This window comes from Lissotriton vulgaris, chromosome 1_1 (genome assembly GCF_964263255.1).
Source record: "Lissotriton vulgaris chromosome 1_1, aLisVul1.2, whole genome shotgun sequence".
NCBI classification, from domain to species: domain Eukaryota; kingdom Metazoa; phylum Chordata; class Amphibia; order Caudata; family Salamandridae; genus Lissotriton; species Lissotriton vulgaris.
In genome coordinates, this window is record NC_141685.1 from 1611029302 (window position 1) to 1611053528 (window position 24227).

General features: G+C 47.0%; 1 protein-coding gene across 6 annotated transcripts in view; it reads right to left on the reverse strand.

Moving 5' to 3' along the window:
* The window catches only part of LOC147750884 (uncharacterized), a 1319653-nt gene that overhangs the window by 663993 nt on the left and 631433 nt on the right, over nucleotides 1-24227 (reverse strand). For 5 of the 6 annotated variants that reach the window (XM_086918405.1, XM_086918411.1, XM_086918446.1 and 2 more), the window contains one exon: nucleotides 15972-16055. The exons of the other annotated variant lie outside the window; for it this stretch is intronic. In XM_086918405.1, the coding sequence (XP_086774531.1) occupies nucleotides 15972-16055 (84 nt within the window). The remainder of the gene's footprint in view (nucleotides 1-15971; nucleotides 16056-24227) is intronic. 6 annotated transcript variants of the gene reach the window in all.

Below are 24227 nucleotides of genomic sequence, written 5' to 3' on the forward strand. Positions count from 1 at the left end.
ACACCTGAGAGACCTGCACTGGCTCCCGGTCAACAAAAGAATCACCTTCCGTCTCCTCACCCACGCACACAAAGCCCTACACAACCAAGGCCCAAGATACCTCAACAGCCGCCTCAACTTCTACACTCCCACACGCCAGCTTCGATCGACCAACCACGCCCTCGCCGCCGTCCCCCGCATCTGAAGAGCCACCACAGGAGGTAGGTCCTTCTCCTACCTGGCCGCCAAGACCTGGAACTCCTTCCCGACCCACCTCCACCTGACCCAAGACCACCTCGCCTTCAGGAAGTAGCTCAAGACCTGGCTGTTCGAGCAGTAGCGGACCTCCCCTCCCCAAGCGCCTTGAGACGCTCCGGGTGAGTAGTGCGCAATATAAATGCTTTGATTGATTGACAAGGGAACGCCTTGGTAGCCCACTATGCAGAGTGCTGAATATTAAACAGAAGGGCATGGTCCTGTTGTGCTTAACATACACAGACAATGAAAACACAAAATGTACAGTTTTGCTGCAGCAAGGCCAGTGGTCCCATTGGCGAACATGGAGTTTAACTAGCCACCGCACTAAGAGTGAACTTCTATTTATGACCACCAAAGATATTACTCCAAAGTATCAAATTAATCATTACATTAACCCAGCTCATTGCTGAAATCGGATTCAGGGTAACTTTTAATAGAAAGGTGACTTTCGAAGGTCACTACTTGGTTGCCCAAATTTTCAGTAGTCTTTCCAGTTTCTCTGTAACCTGAGACAATAAGAAGCCCCCCTGCTGGAAGTGTGAAGTGCCCCGATGAACAGGAAACAAAGGAAATGTCTGAGGGGAGGTGTGATCTCCTTCAGCAAGATGACTACCGGGCAGTGGCAGCAGATGGCCCAGCTAATAGAGGATACCGCCTCATTAAAGCAAATGGCGCTCACATCTTTACCTGTACGTTCCCTTGCGTAGACAGGCTGGAACCTCCTCCAGAAGGAGAAAACTGGAAGCAGAAGCAGTTTTCCCGAGGAGTAGCACATTATGTGGAGTACCCCTGTTGGCTACCTCCCGCTGGCAACACTTTACTGCAGCCAGGAGGTTACCGTTAAAGTATTTTACTTGCGTTTAATGATTACATGTTTTGTGTATCACTTTATTATGAATGACAACAGTTTATTTCATTGGGGATGAGCAGCGTTTCCAGCACTGTGGAATGTACCTTACAATGTCATTTGTGGACAGAGTTCCGGATTGTTCCAAGGGCACTACAGATCCAGTGAGGGTACATGGATAGACTAAGTCTACTCTATTTTTGATATCATTCGCACACTGCGTATTCACATGCAAGTTAAATGTATGCTGATGGCTGTATGATTCCGAAACAACAAATTGAAAAAAAAAGTATTTAACTTACTGTAAGAAGCTGGCTCTCTAAATACTATACCAAAATGAGGTATAGTGTGCAGAGAGTCCAGTGGATCCCCACAGGATTTACAGAAGCTAAAGTAAATAATACTAATCCTTTCTTTTGTAGTAGTGTGGTCGAGCAGTTAGGCATATCAGAGGGCAGTGTTAAGCATTTGTTGTACCTACGGTGGCAAGAAAACAAGTTACTTACCTGTAACTTCAGTTATCCAGTATTGGTATCTTTCATAGATTCACATGCCTGAATCATTCCCCGTCGCCGAGGCGGGAGTCCCACGGTAAATAAAAAAGCAGTACCAAAGGTACATAACAGTAGTAGGCCCAAACGAAAGGCCTGAGGCCTAGATCTTAGTAGCCTATCTACATCATTATGCTAAAAGAACCAAGAATTTGGTTACAACCAATCAGCTATCAGCACCCTCTAGAACCCTCTCTGCAGAGCCAGTTCTCCTCAGATTTTCGTGGCACAAGTGGGAACAAGTATCCCGAACTTAGAGAACTGACTCTCCGGGGAGGAGGGTGGGTGCATGTGAATCTATGAAAGATACCAATACTGGATAACTGGACATGCATAGTAAAGTCCAAACATGGATATGTAAATCTCATACACATCCAATATATCTACTAAAGTACATATAAATATAACATGTTAAAATCGCATAACCGCATGCATATCTTGAATAAAGGCAAGCATATATAATATTTAAAAAGCCAAAGATTAACAGAAACTGGTATTAACGAAAAAGGTAGCGTAGGAGCACCTGTCCAAGTGCCGAACCCTCTTGACATGTAGACTAAAGGCAATAATGTCTCATGAACGTGTGGACATTTTTCTATGTCACAGCTCCACATATCTTCTGGAATTACTCCAGCCTACAAAGCTGTGAATGTTGATACTGTTCTAGTCGGAAAGAGCTTTGACTTTCCTCTGCAAAGGTTTGTTAGCCTTGTCATGGCAGAAAAGATGCTAATCATCTGGCTATTCTTGCCTTTGTCCCAGCCGTCCTAAGAGTTGCTTGACCATAAGCCACGAACAACTGGCTGGATCATCTGATATCCTTAGTTTTCTGTAGTTAGAATCTTAAACAGCGTTAAACATCCAGCGAGTGTATTACTCTTTCAGCTGGAGCAGATGGAACCGGAAAGAATGTTTTTAATCTTACCGGTTCGTTAGAGTGAAATTGTGTTGGTACCCTAGGAATGGACCTGGAATTTGTCCGAAGGGTTACATAGTTCCGAGAAAATGTAAAAATGAGGGATTCCTTTATAGTGAAAGCTGTGTTCTTACGAACCCTTTTTTCCGAGGTAAGAGCCAGTAAATGGGTCACCTTTCAGGTGAGGAATTTGAGATCTGGTTAATGGATCAGCTCAAAAGTACACTGCATTAACTGCGCTAGCAATGCTGAGTTCCCACTCTGGGAGGGTGCTCGCACTGGAAAGAAGGCTCGGAAAAGCCCTTTCATTAACTGTTTGGCAAGTGCCGAAGAGCAGAAAAAAGATTTTTTTTTTTTAAACATTTTCTAAATCCGGAAAGAGCGGAAAGACGCATTTTGTTCGATGAAAAACTAAGCCCGGACTTGGCTAGAAGAGCAGATAATGGAGAACTTGTTCTGCAGTAACTGTAATTGAGTGAATGGCATTCACCTCACTCCAACCGAAAAATCGCTTCCATTTGAGGCTATAAGCCTTGATTGTGCCTTGGGCACGAGATTTGGCCAAAATTTCACAACAGTTCTTTGAAACGTTGATGCCCTTGAACTCTAACAAATGATAAGCTGGGCATGCAAGTGTAATGACTGTGGGTCCGGACGAACCACTTGGCCTCCGTCCCCTGACAACATTGTAGGCTCAGGCCGTAGCCGAATGGGCTTGCCTGTAAACAATAGCAGAAGTTCCGAGAACCAACATTGGCCAACGGGGTGCAATCGGAATCAGATGGTAACCTTCCAGCTTCATCTTGCAGAACACCTTCGGAACCAATGGTATTGGGGGAAAAGCATACGCACAAACCCCTGACCATAGCATGGACAGGGCATTCCCTCTTGATCCCTGTTAAAGAGAACCTGCTGGCATAATATTGGTGTTAGACCTGGCATCCTTGGCGTGGTTTCCCCTGACTTTCTAATCTCTACCTCCTATGTTGTTGATTCAATGCTGGATAATGTTTTGCTGGTTTAGATGCTTCGGGCACTCTGCCACTGCTGATCAGTGCCAAAGTGCAAGTGCTCCTAGTAGGGCCTGTACAGCTGTAAGGGACATGCTGCAGTAGTGGATTACTGCCAACTTCGTTTTTCACTGTAGCAAGGCTACCTTGCCCATAGGACAGAATGGAGGGGGGGTGGGGGCCCATGGGGACCTGCCTATCTTCCCCCAGGAACAAGATAGAGAATCTAAACTTGGTTTCTCAGGACTCAGAAATTCATAATACAACTTTTAGCTTGGGTGGTTTTTGAATGTGGTGTCTGAAAATAGCACTTTTAAAAAGTGACTATTTTTCTGTCCAGTCTGCCTGTGGGCCTGCCTGGGTGTGCGAGTTCGAGGGAGTGTGACAGGATCTGGGAAAACTGCAGCAGTGGAATGATAGCTGGCTGCCCTGAAGGTTAGGGGGAGGAGTGGTGCTGGGCTGTACCCTGCCTCTTGAGTTACCGGCTCCCCTGTCTGCTGGGTGACGGATGCCCCTTCCTCCCTGCTTCAAAGAAGAAGATTCCCCGGACCCAGGAGACTCCCACCGCCAGAGCCTGGACAAGGGCGACCTGTGCTTAAATCACAAAACCTCAAAGGCATCAAAGACCATTTTCTGTATAAAGGAAAGACCTGTGTACTTTAGAATCAGACTACTTCTGACTGAAGAGGAGACGCCCTGCTGAAGAGGACACCGTAAGAAGACCCCAGGAACAGTGCTGCCATTGCTGTGTGTCTGGAAGCTGACCTGCTGTCTTGTCTTGTCCTGCCTAAGAGGGACAGTTGGGACTGTGCTGTGTGCTTTGTCCCCCTCCTGCCAAGAAGAACTCTCCAAGGGCTAGAAGAAGAGCTAGCCTCCTGGCCCCAGAGTCCAGGGACAAAGAAACTCTGCCGTGGTCACCGCCTTCCCCCCCTTCTTGCTGTGTGCGGGGGAATGACTTGTTGGTGACTTGAACTGCCGAGGGAGAGAGGGTGCTGCGGGAGCTCGTGAGCTCGTATCCTCTCTCCCCAAGCTCGAACTACAGACAACATCGCCAGAGCTCAGGAGGCCTCCTGCCTGCCACTAAACAGGAGCGCCGTGGGCCCCTGGCTCGGGCCGAGAAAACCCGGCGTACCCCGGTGCCCCCAACATCGAGATCTACCAGGCACTGGGAGCCGCGAAGTGAAGGGGAGGCTTGCCCCGATCGCCGCAAAGGGATTGGCTGGCGGCCCGCCGCGTCATTGGCGAGCCGCGCAGGGATTGGCTGGCAGCCTGCCTCACCCCAAGAAGGAGCGTGGATTGCCCCAGCGAGCGAGGAGGAATACCTCCCCCCCCCCCCGAGACCCGGGAGCCGAGCAGCATGCCGCTTCCCCCCCCCCAGGTAACGCTCAAGTGGGAGACAAGTGCGAGCGCGTCCACCTGGGGGGAGAGGGAGGCCCAGCGTATGTGCCTCGCCCGCGTCAGCCGGCGAGGGAACCCTCGATTGCTAAGCCCCTCCTCCCCGCACCCTCGTACTGGCATCAGAGTGTCCCTGTGAAGAGAGGAGCAGTCCCTTTTAACCACAGACTGCTCGGGGTGCATACTGAGGTGCCCAAATCTTTCGCAATAGACTCGTTTTTACTGTGTGAGAACACTTTCCACAAGAAGAACACTTTTGTTTTAAGAAGACTATTTTTATGTTGGTTTATGTCCGTTTTAAGTCTGCCTAACAACATATAAAAATATGATTTTTATATTATACCAGTTTGGTGTCCGTTTGTGGTGTTCCCTCTAATTACTGTGAGTGTTGGCGCAAATACTTTACACATTGCCCTGGAGATAAGCCTGTCTGCTCTGCCAAGCTACCAAGGGGGTGAGCAGGGATTATCTTTTGACGTACATCCACCTTGCCTTGACTAGAGGAGAGGGTCCCTAGTTGGTCAGAGGCCGTGGCCCTACCAAGTATGGACCCCCAATTCTAACAATTGGCCTTCCTTGTTCTCTCTGAATGCAAATAGATCCTGTGCCGGCTTAACCCAAACTTGGAACACTGGGTTCACCAGTCTCTTCTCTGGCTTCCACTCATGACAGTCTGACTGAGACATGCTCAGAGCATTGTGGAGAGCCCTGACGTGTTCAGCTCTCAAGACATCTTGTGAAATGCGACACCTCACAATTCCTGAACCTCTTGCGAGAGTGTAGCTGATTAAGTTCCTCCCTGTTTATTGATATAATACATGCTGATGGTATTGTCGGTCTGGACTAGCACAGAGGAACCCTCAATCCTCAGGAGGAATGCTTGGGGGGACAGAACAGCGTTGCGGAGCTCAAGCCTGTTGATCAGCAGTTGTCTTTGTCTTTGAGACCATTTTTCTTGAATTCTGCAAATCCTGCAGATGACCTCCTTTATGGAGTCATAAATCGTAAAAACTAACCCTGGAATGGTATGCACCCATTGTTTATTGTTCTTGAAACTATAGTTCTTCCTGAAAAGGTCTCATTTTGAGCCATGCTAAGTGTATAAGATGTATCGCTGAAGAGCACATCTTCAGGAACGCAGCAAACATTTGAACTGAAACTGACCTTTTGAAGTCAACCTTGCCAATTTTGAAAACGCAACTGGCGGTCGTGTGACAAGAATGCTTTGTTCTGGATTGTGTCTAATCCTGCTCCGAGAAAGTACATTCACTTGGAGAGGACCTAACTGCAATTCGCTGTCGTTGAGAATCAGCCCAAGAAAAAAGACGAGATGGGTACATCTACTGTGGCAATCTTGGTTTCGTGTTCTGAAGGACCTTTGAGCAGCCAATCGTCTAGACAGGGCAATACTTGCCTTCCTCAAGATCTCAATGCTGCTGCCACTGGTACCAAGTACTTCGTGAAAGGCTCTTGGTGACTATCTCAGCCCAAAAGGGAGCACTTCGCACCTATAATGGGCATCAGTCAAGTGAAAGCAAAAATATTCATGCTGTTTGGGGTGGACAGGTATGTGGAAATTCGCATCCTCTCCATCCAGAGAAGTCATAAAATATCCTTCGTTTGAATAACTTCACTGTTGTGAAAACGAGGGGGAAGGGGACCCAAGGGCGGAGTAATATATGGCTGTTTGAAGAATTCCAGGGAGTGGCCATTGGTTACTAGGTTTAGAACACATTGGTCTGACATAGTTCCCTGTCACTTGTAAACAAAAACCTGAAATCTTTGGGCCTTGGCGAGTAAAGGGTACAATGATTGGAGCCCTGTGGGGATCATGGCTTCCTGTTAGTGTCTCAGCCTTGATACTTAAATCTCTTTCGACCCCCCTGACGGGAAAAACTAGACAGACTATCTACGGCAAGATGCCTGGCTGCAAGGCTGTACTGAGATTGATACTGTTTATTCGTTTGGTTTTGGTATACTCCTCTTGATGAAAAAACTCCACCTCGCTCCTCTGAAAGATCCGCGCCCATATTGAAGGGTGCTTAATGATCGTGCAGTATCAGTGCCAGGCTTTATAACTAAGAGGGCTTCATTAAAATGTTTACCAAACCAAAAACTCTTCATCATAGGCCAGAATCTTTGCTCAGGGCTGAAGGCAGCAGCTTTAAGCCATCCCTGGCGTCTAAGCCCTGCCTCCGATGCTAAGTGACGGAGGTTGGTGTTCCCGATGTTCAAGGCGCTATCTAAAGTTTTGATGCGGCATGTTCACCTTCCAACAGAATCTTTCCTGCATCCCGCCTTCGGTCCTCAGTAATGAGGTCACTGAAACTCGCTATGTCCAACCACATTTGACGGTCATAACAACCGATCAAGGATAAAGGATTGCCAGCTCTACTAGAGGCCGCTGCCAAAGTAGCGAATTTTACCCCATAAGGTCCAGACGACATCCTTCTTTGTCAGGCGGTGTGGCGATAGGCATTGCAGGATTAGATCGCTGTTGAGCGTTCTGTCAAATTACTGAATCTGGTCGAACGGTGGCCTATCAGACCGGATGGGCTGCTAGTAGGTACACATCATTTCTGTTCTATGCGCAGAAACACTGCTGGAATAGATTTAGTCTATTACAGGTACCACTCTCGTGATCTTCCTGCATACCTCCTCGAAACCTTGAAGGAGATATTCTGTTTGCTCGCCTGTAGCTGGCAGTCAAAATCTAGCTGCTGCCCCCTACATTAAAAATATATATGATGCTGTTACCGCTGAAGCCATTGCAGCCAATTTCATCATAGACTTTGTCGTAGACATGGTTATGTAGGCGAGGTTATTGCAGACTAGAACAACATCATAGATAACCGTCATGAGCAACCATCCTAGACGAGGCTGTCATAGACGACAGCCATATACAATGCCATTGAAGATGAGGCCATCAGTGAGGATATCCGTAGATGAGGGTAATATAAATGAGGCCATTCGCCCTTCGTAGATGAGGCCATTGGTAGATCGGGCCATCGGTAGATGAGGCCATTGGTAGATCAGGCCATCGGTAGATAAGGCCATTAGTAGATCAGGCCATTGGCAGACAAGGCCATTGGCAGACAAGGCCATTGGCAGACGAGGCCATTGAAAGACGAGTCCATTGGCAGACGAGGCCATTGGCATACCAGGCCATTGCTAGAGTAGGCCATTGATAGTCGAAGCCATTGGTAGACAAGGCCATTGGTAGACGAGGCCATTGGCATACTTGGCCATTGTTAGAGAATGATGCTGTCATAGAAGACAGTCATAGCAATACCATCATAGATGAGGTTAAAATAGGTGATATCATCCATAGATGAGGCACTCCTAGATGAGGCAATCGAATGATGGCCAGCCATAGATGATACCATTCATAGATGGTGCCATGTGTAGTGTAGACCATTCACAAATGAGGCCATACGTATATGAGATTACCTTGATAAGGCTGTCATAGACGACCGTCGTAGCTAGGCATTGCCATTGTAGATGACACTATCATGCAGCCATAGACGATCACCTTAGATGAGGCCGTCGTCAATGACCGTCCTTCGTCGACGACCGTCGTAGACGAATTAGGCCTTCGTCGAAGACCGTCGTAGACGAATTAGGCCGTCGACGACGACCGTCGCAGACTAGGTCATCAACGACGACCGTCGTAGACTAGGCCCGTCGTCGACGACCGTCGTAGACGAGGCCATCGTCGACGACCGTGGTAGACGAGGCCATCGTCGACGACCGTTCAGGCCGTCGTCGACGACCGGCGTAGACGAAGCCGTCGTCGACGACCGTCGTAGACGAAGCCGTCGTCGACGACCGTCGTAGACGAGGCAGTCGTCGACGACCTTCGTAGATGAGGCCATCGTCAACGACCCTCGTAGAAGAGGCCATCGTCAACGAACCTCGTAGAAAAGGCCATCGTCGACGACCATCGAAGAGGAGGCCGTCGTCGACGATCATCGTAGATGAGGATTATAAAGGTAAGGCAGTAATAGTAGACATGGAGTTATGTTATATACTCCTAATGTCAGGTCAAGAGGACTTCCCTGATGCAGTGTCAGGGATGAAAAGGGAGTTGTATCCTCTGCGAGAAGTGCCTATAAAGACTCAAGGTGAATCTTATGGCTTTTATGCGTGCCCTCAATAGGCTCCTGGCGTGACTTCTCCCTTTGACCTCTCCTCATCCTCATCAGAAGTGGCAGATTGTAGTCTCTGACCCATAATAGCCTCATCTCTCAGAACGTGAGAGTTATTGAGGAAAAGGTTAGACATAAATCATAGTCTACTACCTTGTTTAACAGGGTCAGAGAAATGAAGTATGATCTTGTAATCCAAAAAGAAGTAAATCTGAAGAAAAAACTGAGCAGAGCTCAGGGAGACTCCCTTCACCCACGACGTGCGGTGAAAATCTGAGGAGAACTGGCTCTGCAGAGAGGGTTCTAGAGGGTGCTGATAGCCGATAGGTTGTGACCAAATTCTTGGTTCTTTTAGCATAATGATGTAGATAGGCTACTAAGATCTAGGCCTCAGGCCTTTCTTTTGGGCCTACTACTGTTATGTACCTTTGGTACTGCTTTTTTATTTACCGTGGGACTCCCGCCTCGGCGACGGGAAATGATTCAGGCATGTGAATCTATGGCAGATACCCCAATACTGGATAATAAATGAGACACACAATAAATAAATCCAATTTATAAAAATAATACTTGGTTATATTTATTTTGCAGAACCACAAAACTTCATCGAAGGTATACACATTTAAAAAAAAATAACTTTTCAATGTAAAAATGGACACAGTCTATTTTTCAGGCTTTGCAAAGTTAACCAATGGGAGTAAGCAGGGGCGGCTCTAGGGTCATGGTGGCCCTGGGCAGGTGCACAGCTTGCACATGCCTAAGGTCGGCCCTGGAATAAGAAAACATTCAGCATACATAGGGATAACATCAACTTAAAAAGACCAATCTACGTAAGGTAAGTATTGGGAAAGGCTGGAGGTGCTAGGAGGCGTGCACACAAGATGGTCGCACTGTAGTGCGGCTCCGGCAGCCCGGGAAAAAAATCTGGCAAAATCCTTCCCAATGCCCAGGTGCAGTGCTACAGAAGAGCATAGGTGAAGATTACTACAACACAGGCACCTGACAGACCGAGGTGCGATGGATGCCAACGCCGGACTCATGAACTAAGATGCTGACTGCTCCCTGGGATCGCTGAACAGCGGGATCAGCAACAAGGCCGCCGGGCTAACAACAAATTAATCCAGCGTCGCCCGGCAGTGGCAGGGCCGCCCGGTGAGCACAGCAGCAACCACCAAGTGAGGAATGGCGCAGGGGGTCCGCAGACCCCTGCCAGTTCCTGCCTGAAGACGTCTATCCTTCCACCTGGGCGGGGCTGAGCATAGGTGACTGTATGCTTCCGTGGCGGAAGCCTCCAAGGATAAAAAGTTTTGGGGTAATGAAACCCGTAACAAGAGATTAGCCTAGTGAAACCTGCTTGCTGCCCACCCATGAGAGGTCTGATCCTTGCTCCGGATTAAACACCGCATCTAAACTACCCAGGTGTATTCCCCTTTCTCTATATCACGGGGCACGCAACATGTGTGCCCACTTACACCCTTCTTTTTGCATTCGCTTTTGAACCACTGGCTGCTAAACTGAAGACAACACCATTGGGAACGAGCCATCTGCTATCCCACTTGAAATATATTAGTCTCCCTATACGCAGAAGATGTTACACTTTATACCAGGAACCAAAAAACCAATCGCAATCCCATATTGCGGGAATTCATAGGCTTTGGTGAGCTCTCAGGAATACACATCAATTAGGAGAAGTCCCAGATGTTTCTCCTCACTGAGGCAGTCACTCTATATAAATTAGACTACCACACAGAATGGTGAATGGCAGGAGTGAAATACCTGGAGAAAAAAAAGATTACCAGAAACAGAGCAGAGTTACTGTGGCTTATGGGATGACAGACACAACATTAACTGACTCCCTCACAGGCTGGATAGCCATGCGCTTATCAATGGCGAGTAGAATATCGCTGTTAAAATGGTAGTCTTCTCAAAGCTACTCTATTTGTTTATTAATATTCCATACAAACCCAACCGTACTTTCTTCACTGCTCTAAAGACTCAACTCCTATGTTTAGCATGGGGTGGCAAGCAGCCCAGACTGAAATGGGAGGTGTTGGCACGGCCATTCGCTCAAGGAGGTTTTGAAGCTCCTAATTTAGAATTATATTATGTATGAGCTCAGAGGCACACTTTGCAACTTACTATTCGAGGCTGATCGCACAATACAAATCAATTGGGATTGGGGTCGATCAGTGAGTGTCAGCTTACAGGTAAGTAGCAGCAGCTTGGGGTCCAGTCTCTGGGGTTGAAGCAAGCACTGGCCGGGACCCTAGGGAGCACCAACAACACACCACAAGCAGCCCAGGGGCGGCCAGTACAGGGTGCCAACACAGCATCGGGCCCAATGCAAAGCAATGGTGAAAGCAAAAATCATAAAAAGGCTGCAGGCTCAGGCCAGGAGGCCAGTCACAGGAAACCAAAAGCTGGGCAGGTAAGATGTGATGCAATGGGACCAAGGCACAGGGCAGATGGATTCAGGGGTGCCTTTTGGTTTCGGAAACTGCTTATCGGAGCAGGTACCGGTAGGGAGGGTCTCCATGCAGAGGAGTCCAGAACAAGTCAGCTCATGGTGGACTCAGGCTCTAGAGTACTGGGGAACCTTGCTAGTACTAGTGGGCTACTTGGACTTGGGCCAGAGGCATCGGGTGCGGAGGTGAAACCGGGGGTAGGCTATGCAGTTCTTCGGGTCAGAGAGTCTTTTCTTTGAAGATGGATGCGTGGTTAACAGGTCCACTTTTCTCAGGAGTTTTGATCTTTGTCTAAGGCAAAGCAACACCAAAGGGGATGATGGACGGAGTGTTGAACATTCAAAGCTCTCACCCCCAGTCAACTGATCTGGGTTTAATCCATCATCATTAATTAGCTCACTCCACCACCTCAGTTCAGACATGGCCATATGCAAATCAGTCTTACCCTGTGCATCATGAGAACAGTACAGCCCGAACTGCCAAGCCATGTCTTCCCTGGACAGGAAACAAACATCCTGGGACCGGTTTCTGGCTAATCAGCCGTCATCAGCCAGGCTAGCTTGAATCCAGTGGCAAAGTGAGCAAGGGACCCACTTCTGGGCATACCCTCTCCAACTTAGGGCGAACAAACCAAAGCCAAAGGGGATGATGGACGGAGTGTTGAACATTCCTAGCACTCACCCCCAGTCAACTGATCTGGGTTTAATCCATCATCATTTTTTAGCTCACTCCACCACCCCAGCTCAGACATGGCCATATGCAAATCAGTCTGACCCTGTGCCTCTTGGTAACAGTAGAGCCCGAACTGCCAAGCCATGTCTTCCCTGGACTGGAAACAAGCATCTTGGGACCGATGGATTTAGACCCAGATCTCTGTACTGGGGTGAATGTATGACATTGTTCTGCATTCTGTCCATCAACTGTTGTTTTTGCATTTGTCACCCTGATTGGGGCTGGTATGCTCAGTTGTGAGTTCTGTGCTCTCCATGCCACTGGAATCAAGCTTTCCTGGCTGATGAGGGCTGAAAGCCCGAAACCGGTCCTAGGATGCTTGTTTCCAATTCAGGGAGGACCTGGCTTGCCAGTTCGGGCTGGACTGTTCCCATGGGGCACAGGGTCAAGACTGATTTGCATATGGCTGGGTTCAAACTGGAATAACATGGTGAGCAAAGAATCGATGAATTTAGGCCCAGATCTCTGTACTGGGGTGAATGTATGACATCGTTCTGCATTCTGTCCATCAACTGTTGTTTTTGCCTTTGTCTAAGGCAAGCAGTACTCCCAAGGCTTTGGCGGTCGCTGGGCTGCAGAACAGGTCGTCTTTTGGAGTAGGATGGTCGAGGGCTGCAGACAAGCTGGTAGGGCTGGGAAGAAGTCAGTTTGTGTCTGTAGTCTTCTCTGCTGGTGCGACTCTGTAGTGTTTGGCTCTTCTTAGGTTGTCAGGAACTAAAGTCCAGGTTCTGGGGATGCCACCTAAATACTAGATTTAGGAGCGTTACAAGGGAGTGACAGGTAGACGCTAATGGGTCCCTTACCTGGGGTGTCTACACCCTCTATTACGATCAACTCCTAAGGAGGGGGATATAGACCTAGCCCTGATTGGATAAGTCTCATCATCTTTAAGATGGTGGGCACTGAAAAGTGTACTTCACCTCGCCATCCAGCACCTGAGGGATGGAGTTGGCAGAGGGGGGCACAGCTCCTATTCTTTCTAAGTTTTCCCACATGTGCTCTAGCACAAAGGGAGAACTGGGGTCGCATTACAAAGGCAGTAAGACCTTTGAAGCTCCCTGCCGCAGATGTCTCTTCCTGACCAGGGGGGAGGTGTGAACATCTCCATCCATGAAAAGCATTGTACTTGGCCTCAGAGTGCGCAGGCACCCTCCCCATGAGGTCAGAACACTGTCTGGTGGTAGCAGGCTGGCTTAGGCCAGTCGGTACCACACGAAGGATTGGCAGATTTCGGGAGATCCCTCTAAGGAATCCTCTCTGTGCACTTTTTAATACATTTAACACTGGAGTCAGTCAAGCCATCATGGAGCTGGGAAACTCGGAGTGACGAGTGTCTAGCCCATGTACTTATTATGGCTTCCATGGTCACTTACAATATCCAGGAATCAACAAGGATATTCCCTCATGCAGATATGCTCTCACAGGAGATGTACAGTGCACCCTGTTTTAGGACTAAGGCCTGCTAGAGGGGTGTCTTATCTATATCTCATGCAGTGTATATGGGCATGGCACACATGGATGTGTGCCATGTGGGCTCTTCAGTTTTGCCTGCACCAAGACACGCAGGCTGCAGTGGAAGTGTGCGCATGTGCTTGGTGAAAGGTACCCTCGGGTGGCACAATTCATGCTGCAGCACTTAGAGACCTTCTTTAAACATAAGGCCCTTGGTACCAAGGGTACCTTTTTACAAGGGACTTATGTGTGAGCTAAAGTGGTGCAATTGTATTAATAAAAGGTACAGTTTAGTCAGAAGGAGGTCTGGCACAGGGGATCTGGGTGGCAGGGGCCCTGTGCACTACCAGTCGAAACTACATTATCAGGAAAAAAAGTAGGGGGAACCATGTCAAAAGAAACACTTTCCTACACTTACCTTTCATAAAAATCATATCTTCTGTTGCCCAAAAGAGATTTTTATTGTTTTGGTGTTTGATTTAAGATAAAAATAAACTATTTTTATAAAATGGAATCAAATTTGTATTGTGTTGAGTCTCTAACTTATTAACTGTTTGATACTTCTAAATTTACATTTCTTCTATTGACAAAGCCTAAACACGCTCTGTCACAGCTACCAAGCACTGAGATAAGGGTTTTTGTTAAAGAACCAGCTGGACGGGATAAGAGATTGGGACATTATAGCATGGTGAGGTTTCAAAACCACACCACATAATAGTCCACTTTTCTACAATCAGTATAGATTTTTTCCTATCCACAGGTGGATAGAATTTGAAAATAGAGTTTTTCTCTCTATCAGCTAGATTAAAGAGTTCGTTGGCCCAGAAAGAGCAATTTTCCCTAAAAACAACTTACCGTACTCTGAAAGCTGATGGTAGGGCTAGTTCAGTCAAAGTGTAGACCAAAAAAGTATCAGGATAAGGTAACTGAAAGGTCAGAGCGAGCTGAGCTCTCTTCTAGGACTCACTCACACACTTTGTGTGGTAGCAATCTGAGCTATGGTGGTCTCTATGGGGAGAAGGAGAGCTAGAACTCATTGGCTGAAGTTTGAGTTGCTTCAAATGAGGTGGATTTGGTGCTGAACAAACACTGTTGTTGACATCTATGGCCATTTTTACACTAGTTATTACTATTTAAAAATAACAGGTGTTCCCAGCCTGACTACAGGGAATGATTCCAGCATGTTAATATATGAAAGATCCAATGCTGGAGAAGTCAGACAGCCACCAGCCCTATGCCCTAGGCCAGTCACCCAGCTATCATGGTTGCCTAGTTGCCTGATGACCAAAATCTACCTACAGACCAGCCATCACCAACTATGCCTCCACCCTCCAACCAGCCAGCAGGCGCACTCAGCCCAACCATAACTTTATTTAAACAGCTGGATGGCTAGACAGTCAGTGCCACTTTGTAAGCAAACCTCCCTCACCAGACTGCGACCCATTTCCTGCCCAAAATGGTAAATACAGCTACTGCTCAACCAGCCAGCACACTAGCTCCCCTATCAACCAGTCGGCATAGCCACTATTCAACCAACCAGCAACCCCACTGCCCATCCTGTCAGCAGCCTTGATGAAAAGTCAGTCTCTGCAACCAGCACCCTGTTGCCTAACCAGCCTACTGTCATCCCCATTGCCCAACAATTCTGCCTTCAACCCCACTGCCCAAACTGTCTACCAGCAGCTCTGCTGCCGAACCAGCGCTCTGGCAGCCCCATGGACCAACAAGCCTGCACACAGCCACGTTATCCACCAGTAACACCTTTTGATTAACATAATTTCCTTCCTTCCTCAGATATTCTCACATACTCATGTGCAATGTACAGGGTAGAGAATATGGTGTTAGAGCCAGAGCTGCAGACTTTGGAACTGGGGAACCAGGTTTGAGTCTCAGCATTGGCTCACCATTCTGTGATTCTGGGCAAATCACTTAATGTCACTGTGTTAAAAATAAAATGTGAATGTGACCTTGTGTAAGATAAGTGGTGCTCATGTAAAGCGCTCCAATACCTTTGGTCGAGTTTACGAGACATACATTTTATGCTACATAAAAACTGTAAAACAAACAAATAATAATGTACAAAATAAATGATGCAAGTAAGTGACACTGGTCCCTGAATAATGTTCACTCTAGTGTCTCTCAAATGTTGGCAACCTATACACTCAGCTGTCTCAAACGGGCATTAGGCCCATATTCTGTTGGCCGTTATTTCACTAACCTCAAGGTCCTTGTGCGGTTCTTCTAGATACTCCATCTGTGCTTCAGAAGGACAGACTGATGGATCAACAAGTGCAACAGGCTCCTAAAACAGAAGAACTATAAAGTTGGTGCTTGTAAACTCTCTTGAGGACACTGCCTAATGTGAGTGGACATTGTTTTGCACAGACTCATACATTAGAGCTATGCTTCATGTCCAATTACAAAGAGCATCATATTAGCAATCTAGGATCTACGCCCCTTAAATCGTTACATATGAAAACTCAACCTTAAGCAAACTGTGTCCTCCTCCAAGCCTCACTTTAGACCCACTACAACAGATTCTGGAGGGCACAAGACTGTGGTCAGTGTGCATTTTCTTGAGTGATGAAGAGGTCCGTCTGAAGGGGCCCTACAGGACAAAGAAGTCTTGGATATCCTGCGGGTGAAGGAGTCTCTCATGGTGAGCCAGAAGAGGCCAACTTAGGATTTCAAGCTCTAATGTTCAGAGGGCTTGCTCGGTGCTTCGCAATCAGTCAGATTCCATGTACATACACCCAAGCCCAGAGTCCCAGAGCTTCCCAGCAGCAAAGATGAGACACCACTTCTAGCTGGGTGATAAACCGCATAGCAGTCATATTATCAGTCAAGATCTGGAAGGCTGGCTACAAAGTGTGGGTAGGAAGGTCTTCAGGGCCAGCCATTTTGCCCACGATTCAAGCAGGTTGATGTGCAGAACCTGCTCTTCTGGAGACCAAATGCCCCCGACCTCCATGTGTGCCCTCCACTCTGAGGGTGATATGTATGTTACTACTGTGTCTGCTGCTGGAGGGAACCAGAAGGATATCCCTTGTGTAAGGTGCTCGTCTTCCAATCCCCCTTAAAGGAAAGACAAGGGAACCCTACTCACGACGGAACCAGGGTGATTAAGTATTTTTTAGGAAAACAGTGGTTCCTGTGGGAAAGATACTTAATAGTAGATTTAAGGAAAAAGCGAAAAATTGCATATATATGCAGGGATTTTGGTGAGATGTCAGATAGAAATGAAGCCAGAAACACTGATTACGTTTTTCAATGATTGTATTGATTTTTAGATTCACAGTGAAAAAGGTTTTACACGAAATATCAGAAATTATTTACAGTTGTGTAGTGTGTCCCAAGTGAAATTATGAACCAAAACATCGAAATAATATTTGTGAAGTAATATGTGCAAGGTTTCAATTAAAGTTTGTTGTTTCTAAAACGCGACCACTCTTTTTTCAATATACATAACATCTATATGGTGATAGAATGCCAGTTACAACGGTTCGCTTTTTTCAATTGTCGATGGCGTTTCGACCCTGAATTGCTGTAACCCACACGCTCCATAGGGAACCCGGCCGGGTTTCCTAGTGAGTATTTTAAATTCACCTGCACACGGTTCTTCACACACAGTACCTATATTCTAGCAATTCGAAAATCAGATGTCCCAAACACTGTAGGTTCTGAAGAGACCCTACATCCATATTAGGGTCGAAATGCCGTTGACAATTGAAAAAAGCGAACCATTGTAACTGGCATTCTATCACCATATAGATGTTACGTATTTTGAAAAAAGAGAGTGGTCGCTTTTTGGAAACAACAAACTTTAATTGAAACCTTGCACATATTACTTTACAAATGGTATTTCTAAGTTTTGGTTCATAATTTCACTTGGGACACACTACACAACTGTAAATAATTTCTGATATTTCGTGTAAAACCTTTTTCACTGTGAATCTAAAAATCAATACAATCATTGAAAAACTAAATCAGTGTTTCTGGCTTCATTTCTATCTTACATCTCACCAAAATCCCTGCATATAGATGCGATTTTTTGCTTTTTTCTTCAATCTACTATTAAGTATCTTTCCCACAGGAACCACTGTTATCCTTAAAATACTTCTTCCAATCACCAGCAGAAGTCTGTCACAATGTTCGGGGAGATTTAAAGTGCCCAATATATCTATCTCCTCATGCTGAAACAACTGCTGACAAAGGCACCACTGGAGAGCCCTCTTATGCAGGGAGGTCATAAGGATTAGTTACTTACCTGTAATCCTAGTTCTCTTCCAGGGGTATACTCATTAAAGTCATAAGCACTGAATTATCTCCACCCATGAGCGGGGACCCGGAACACAAACAATATACATATATATGTGTAAATATAACCAAAAGTACATAGTACTAAGTAATTTTACACATATACATGTATAATAACCATAATATGCAGCCTAACATTAATACATAGGCTAATCAAACCAAACCTTACACACGTTCTGACGCATGAAAATATGCTGTATATAAATGCAATAAACAGGCATGAGCCTAAAATGCATTTCATAACCATGAAAAACCTTTTATTTTCATCAAAGAACCTGTTGTAAACAGTTATTAGCCTAAAAAGGCTGCATATGAAAAAATGTCTGTGTACAGAAAATCAGACTGGCACCTTGCCTTTAAGGCCCCAGAGAATCTGCACACTTTGCCTTTAAGGCCTCCAGGAGAACTCTGTTCCCATCATGCCCCACAGGTGACAGTTAGGTCAGTTCTTTTGTACGGTACAGTAAACTTTAGCAGGAATCTGCACTTGAAAACTTTCATAACACATATTGAAAACGATAAACCTCAATGCTACTGCTCGCCCGGGGAGGCGGGAGGGTGCTTATGACTTTAATGAGTATACCCCTGGAAGAGAACTAGGATTACAGGTAAGTAACTAATCCTTCTCTTCCAGGGGATACTCATTAATAGTCATAAGCACTGAATAGAGTAGCAAGCTCATACCCACCAGAAGCGGGCGAACAGATAAAAGCATAGCCACACTTTAAAATCACAGTGTTTAACTAGAATTAGGAAACACATTTCTGAGTGATGCTTGTCCCACTTGTGCATCAGTCTGCGCATCAGAATCCAATCAGTAATGGCGTGTAAACGTATGCACTGAACGCCAAGTAGCTGCTTTACATATCTCTGACATAGCCACATTCCTAAGGAGAGCTGTGGTAGAAGCTTTTCCCCTCGTAGAATGAGCCCTAGGTCTACCTGATAAAGACTTGTGGGCTAGCCGATAAGCCAGTAAGATACATGACACTATCCACCTAGAAATGGATCTCTTGGATGCTGCCAAACCAGTATTCGTAGGACCATAGTTCACAAACAGACGGTCCGTGTGTCTCAGAGACTTTGTTTTATCTAGGTAAAATTTCAAAACCCTTTTTAGATCTAATGAATGTAAAGTCCGTTCTGCCGGACTCGAAGGGTTCGGAAAGAAAGTAGGCAATGTTATGGTTTGGTTAATATGAAAATCCGACACCACCTTAGGTAGGAAAGCAGGATGAGTCCTGAGCACCACTCTGTTTCCATGAAAAACTGTGTACGGTTCCTTGCAACACAAAGCCTGGATTTCGCTCACCCTACGAGCAGAAGTGATGGCCACCAGGAACGCTACTTTCCAAGACAGGTGTTGCAAAGACGTTTTATGTATGGGCTCAAATGGGGGACCCATTAACTTAGTCAACACCACCTTAAGCTCCCAAGGTGGAGAAGGAGACCTGACTGGAGGATACACCTTCCTCAACCCTTCCAGAAAATCCTTCACCACAGGCATCCGAAAGAAAGATATCTGTGTTGGCGATTTTCTATAAGCAGTTATTGCAGCAAGATGGACTTTCATGGAATTAAACTGCAAACCAGATTCAGCAAGGTAAAGAAGATAAGGCAAGATCACCTGTACTTGACCATGAATAGGGTCAAGACCCTTACTCTGACACCAAAGGTAAAAGCGTTTCCACTTAAATCCGTAGGATTGTCTCGTAGAAGGACGCTTTGCCTCCTTAAGGATGTTCATACACTCCGGATTCAGCTGTAAGTGCCCGTACTGGATAACTTCAGGAGCCATGCTGCCAAGCGCAGGGAGGTCAGATTGGGATGAAACACTCGCCCCTTCTGCTTGGACAGAAGATCCGGGCGACACGGCAATCTCCTGTGCGGTGTTATTGACAACTGGAGGAGATCTGGGAACCACCACTGGCGTGGCCATTCTGGGCAAATCAGTATCATTCTGGAGTGAGTCCTGTACAGCCGATTGATCACTGCTGGTATCAACGGTGTCGGTGGAAAAGCGTACAGCAAGTTTTGACACCAGTCTATCAAAAGGGCATTCCCTTGAGACCCTTTCTGGTAGAACCTGGACGCTAAGACGTTTGCCGCGTCTGCGAACGGATCGATGTCTGGTGTTCCCCAATCCTGGAAAATGCTGTGCGCAACGTCTTCGTTGAGAACCCAGTCGTGCGCTTCGACGAAGTCTCTGCTGAGGTCGTCTGCCTGTGAGTTGAGACTCCCCGGTAGGTGAATTGCTGTTATGGACAGGTCTTGTGCAAGTAACCAATGCCAGATGGTCTGGGCTTCTATGGAAAGAGTCCTGGATCTGGTACCCCCCTGCTTGTTTAAGTAATACATTGTCGTTGTATTGTCTGTTTGCACCAGGAGGGACCGAGCCTGAAGCGATGGCGCCAGGGACTTGAGAGCAAGATGGACCGCTCTGAGTTCGAGTAGATTGATGTGATATCCTTTCTCGAAGTCTTACCATAGCCCTTGTACCTGCAGAGGGCCCATATGCGCCCCCCCAGCCTTGGAGAGAAGCATCTGTTATCAGAGTCTGCGTTGGTGGGTCCTGATGAAAAGGAACTCCCTTCATCATGTGCACCTTCTTCATCCACCACCGGATGGAATCTCTTGCAGACTGTTGGAGATGAATTCGGTCTTCCCAGCATCCCGTCCTCTGTTTCCACTGATCTTCCAGACACTGTTGTAGAGGACGCATCTGCAAACGTGCGTTTGGCCCGATGAAAATGCACGACGCCATGGACCCCAGGAGAGAGGACACTTGCCGAACTGTCAGACGTGCAGACTGAAGGAGAAGCAAACACTTCGCCTTGATGGATGACCACCTCTCCTCCGAAGGACACACGTTTTCTTCTTCCGTGTCCAACTGAGCACCCAGGTAGTGGATCTTCTGGGTGGGGTTCATTATGGACTCCTTGTAGTTGACTTGCAGACCCAACTTGAACATGAGTTGGAGGCATATCGACAGATGTTCTTCTAGAAGCGATGGGGATGAACTCTTCAGAAGCCAGTCGTCTAAGTACGGATATATGAAAATCCGCCTCTTTCGAAGACAAGCCGCCACTACCGCCATACAGGCCAAAAGGGAGCTCAGCGTACTGATAATGACGAGCCGCTACTTGAAACCTGAGAAATTTGCGATGTTTTCTGGATACCGGAATATGAAAATAAGCGTCCTTCAGATCGATGGAGCACATCCAATCTCCCTGGTGTAATTGAGGGAAGATCTGGTGAAGAGCCAGCATTCGAAACCTTTCCTTCCGAATGAATTTGTTCAATCGTCTCAAATCCAGAATGGGTCTGAACTCTGTAACTGGACCTTTTTTCTTTACGAGAAAGAATCGAGAGTACAGGCCTTGACCTCTCTGCTGAAAAGGAACGGGTTCTATGGCCTTCTTCTTCAGAAGGACGTTCGCTTCCTGTTGTAAGCGCTTTATATTCCACTGTACCATCTTTAGAGGACGCATGACAGGAAGTGGCTTCTTGAATCTCAAAAGGTACCCGCTCTGAATGATACCCAGCACCCATCTGTCCTTCGTGATCTGTTTCCACTCGTCCAGATAACGCACAATACTTCCTCCAAACGGAGTGGGACACGGTTGTAGAGGAAGCATCCGTTCATTGTTTCTGAGGCTGCTTGGTAGCAGATGATTGCTGCCTATTCCCATTGCCTCTGCCTCGTCCAGGCCGTCGCTGTTGGAATTGCGACCTCTGTTGATTCTGGCCTTGATTTTGTGAAGACCAATTCGTCTGTTGGCTCCTTTGCTGGAAAGATCTCGTCATAGGGACGAAAATTACCCCGACGTTTAAATTCTTTTTTCTTCTCAAGGCCTACGGCCTTAAGAGTGTCCAACTCCACCTTCATCTTAGACATCTCGTGGTCTGCGTGAGATCCAAACAGAGTCGACCCATTAAACGGTAAATTTACCATTTTCCTCTGAGCCTCCGGTTCCAGCCCCGTAAGGCGAAGCCAAGCTGTACGTCTGGCGCAAACACCGTGTGCATAACCATGAGCTGACAAGTCCGCCGCATCAGCAGCCGCGCTAATGCTCTGGTTAACCACGAATCCTCCTTCTTCCACTATTTCCAGGAAGTCTTTCTGATCCTCCTTAGGGAGTTTATCTGCAAAACGAGCCACTGAGTCCCAGAGCAGACGGTCATAGCGGCCCAATAGAGCTGCCGCACTGGCCACTCGCATGACCGAACCTGAGGTATTGCACATTCTTCGCCCCAAGAAATCCATACTCTTACTATCCTTTTCAGGTGGAGCAGAAGAGGTAGATGCTGCAGAATGCGCCTTTCTGACTGCTGTTACAATCAGAGATTCTGGTGGTGGGTCAGACCGCAAAAACATTGGATCTTCTTCTGGAGCCTTGTACTTCTTCGCAATCCTAGAAGGAGCTGAACCCACCGTGGCCGGAGTTAGGAATATTCTCATTGCTGGTTCTATCGGGGTACCACAGGGCTCAACGCTAAGCCCACTGCTGTTCAACGTCTATATGACCCCGCTGATCTATCTGGCTGAGCAGTGGGGAGCCAAAATAATGTCATACGCTGATGACACGCAGCTGTTGTTCACCTGGCCTAAGGACTGCTTAGACGCTCAGGCTGTCTGTTCCTGTTTGACCCATGTTTTCCGATGGCTTGTCTCAGCCCAGCTTAAATGCAATGAGGACAAGTCAGAGCTCCTATTTTATGGCAATTTTCCAGCCAATTTTAGAGAGCTTATTTGGCCGACCGATTCTGCATGTCCTAGCTATCACGGAGGCCCGGCCAAAAATTTGGGGGTCTGGTTTGGACAGGATCTTAAGTTTGAAGCTCATCTAAAAAAACTTACTGCGACCTGTTTCGCGACCCTCAAGTCACTCAAGAGATTCCTTCCCCTTCTCCACAGGGAGGCTAAGGAGACTGTTCTGCGTGCTTTAATCCTATCAAGACTCGATTATGCCAATGCTCTTTACAGCGGTCTCCCTAAATACCTTATAAAGCGGCTGCAGATTATTCAGAACGCGGCCGTGCGACTTCTGTTCCATCTTCCACGAAGAACTAGTGCACGTGCCCATCTTCAAGAGCTCCACTGGCTCCCTGTGGCACATCGCATTATGTTCAAATCATTGGTTCTGGCCTTTCGGGCCGTGCATCAGCAAGGTCCACAATACTTGCACAAAAGGTTTTCCTTGTACACCCCTCTTCGTGCACTTCGATCGGCCAATCTCCGTCTGATGTCTATGCCTAAAGTCAGATATGCGAGACTGGGTGGTCAGTCAATTTCTGTCCAAACAGCACGGGCCTGGAATGCCTTGCTGTTCTTTCTGAGATCTTCAACTACATTGGCAGGATTTAAGAAAGGCTTAAAAACCCATCTTTTTAATCTCAGTATTTAATTCCCTGTTTCTTTCTGTTCTTGGACTGGGTTAGTTTAGTGCTCACATATCGCGCCAGGATACTTTGTAGTAGCAGAGCGCGCAATAAAATGCTTTATAACATAACATAACATAACATATCAACCCGGGCACTAACGGCAGAAGAGGCCTGCCAGTCGACTTGTGATGCAGGGTTTCGAAGATGACTGACGTTGCTATTTGGGGAACTGCCATCTTGATGTTGAATGTACTCGCTCCACGACATAACACATCATTAAATGTGCTCAAATCGTCCACAGGAGACACTCTGGAAGGAGGAGTAGATGATATAGTTGGAGAATAGTCTCCATATGAAGATCTTGAAGAAGACGAAGATGATGTAGAAGATGGAGTAGGAGTTCTACGTCTTCTCTGAGGAGTTGCCGATCGCTGCCTCCTATGCTCCCTTGAACGTGATTTCTCTCTCACTAAGGATCTTGAGCGTGATCTTCTATGCAGCTACGTCCGAGGGACCGGAACTCTCTCCCCCATTAACGGACGCATCTTCCAATGCCTTAATCTTTCCAGCCACCTCGGTGACAAGTTAACAGGCCGTTCTGTATTCTCAGGTGAAGCTTCAGGTGACACCTGCACAATGTTCAGCTCTGTTGAAGACTTGGAAGCTCTGGAAGCTGCACTGTGTTCAGAGACCAATGAACCAGACGGAGTCCGTTGTCTGGGCATCAATTGTCTGTCATCTGACACCTGCCCTGAGGTTGAGCCCGAATGAC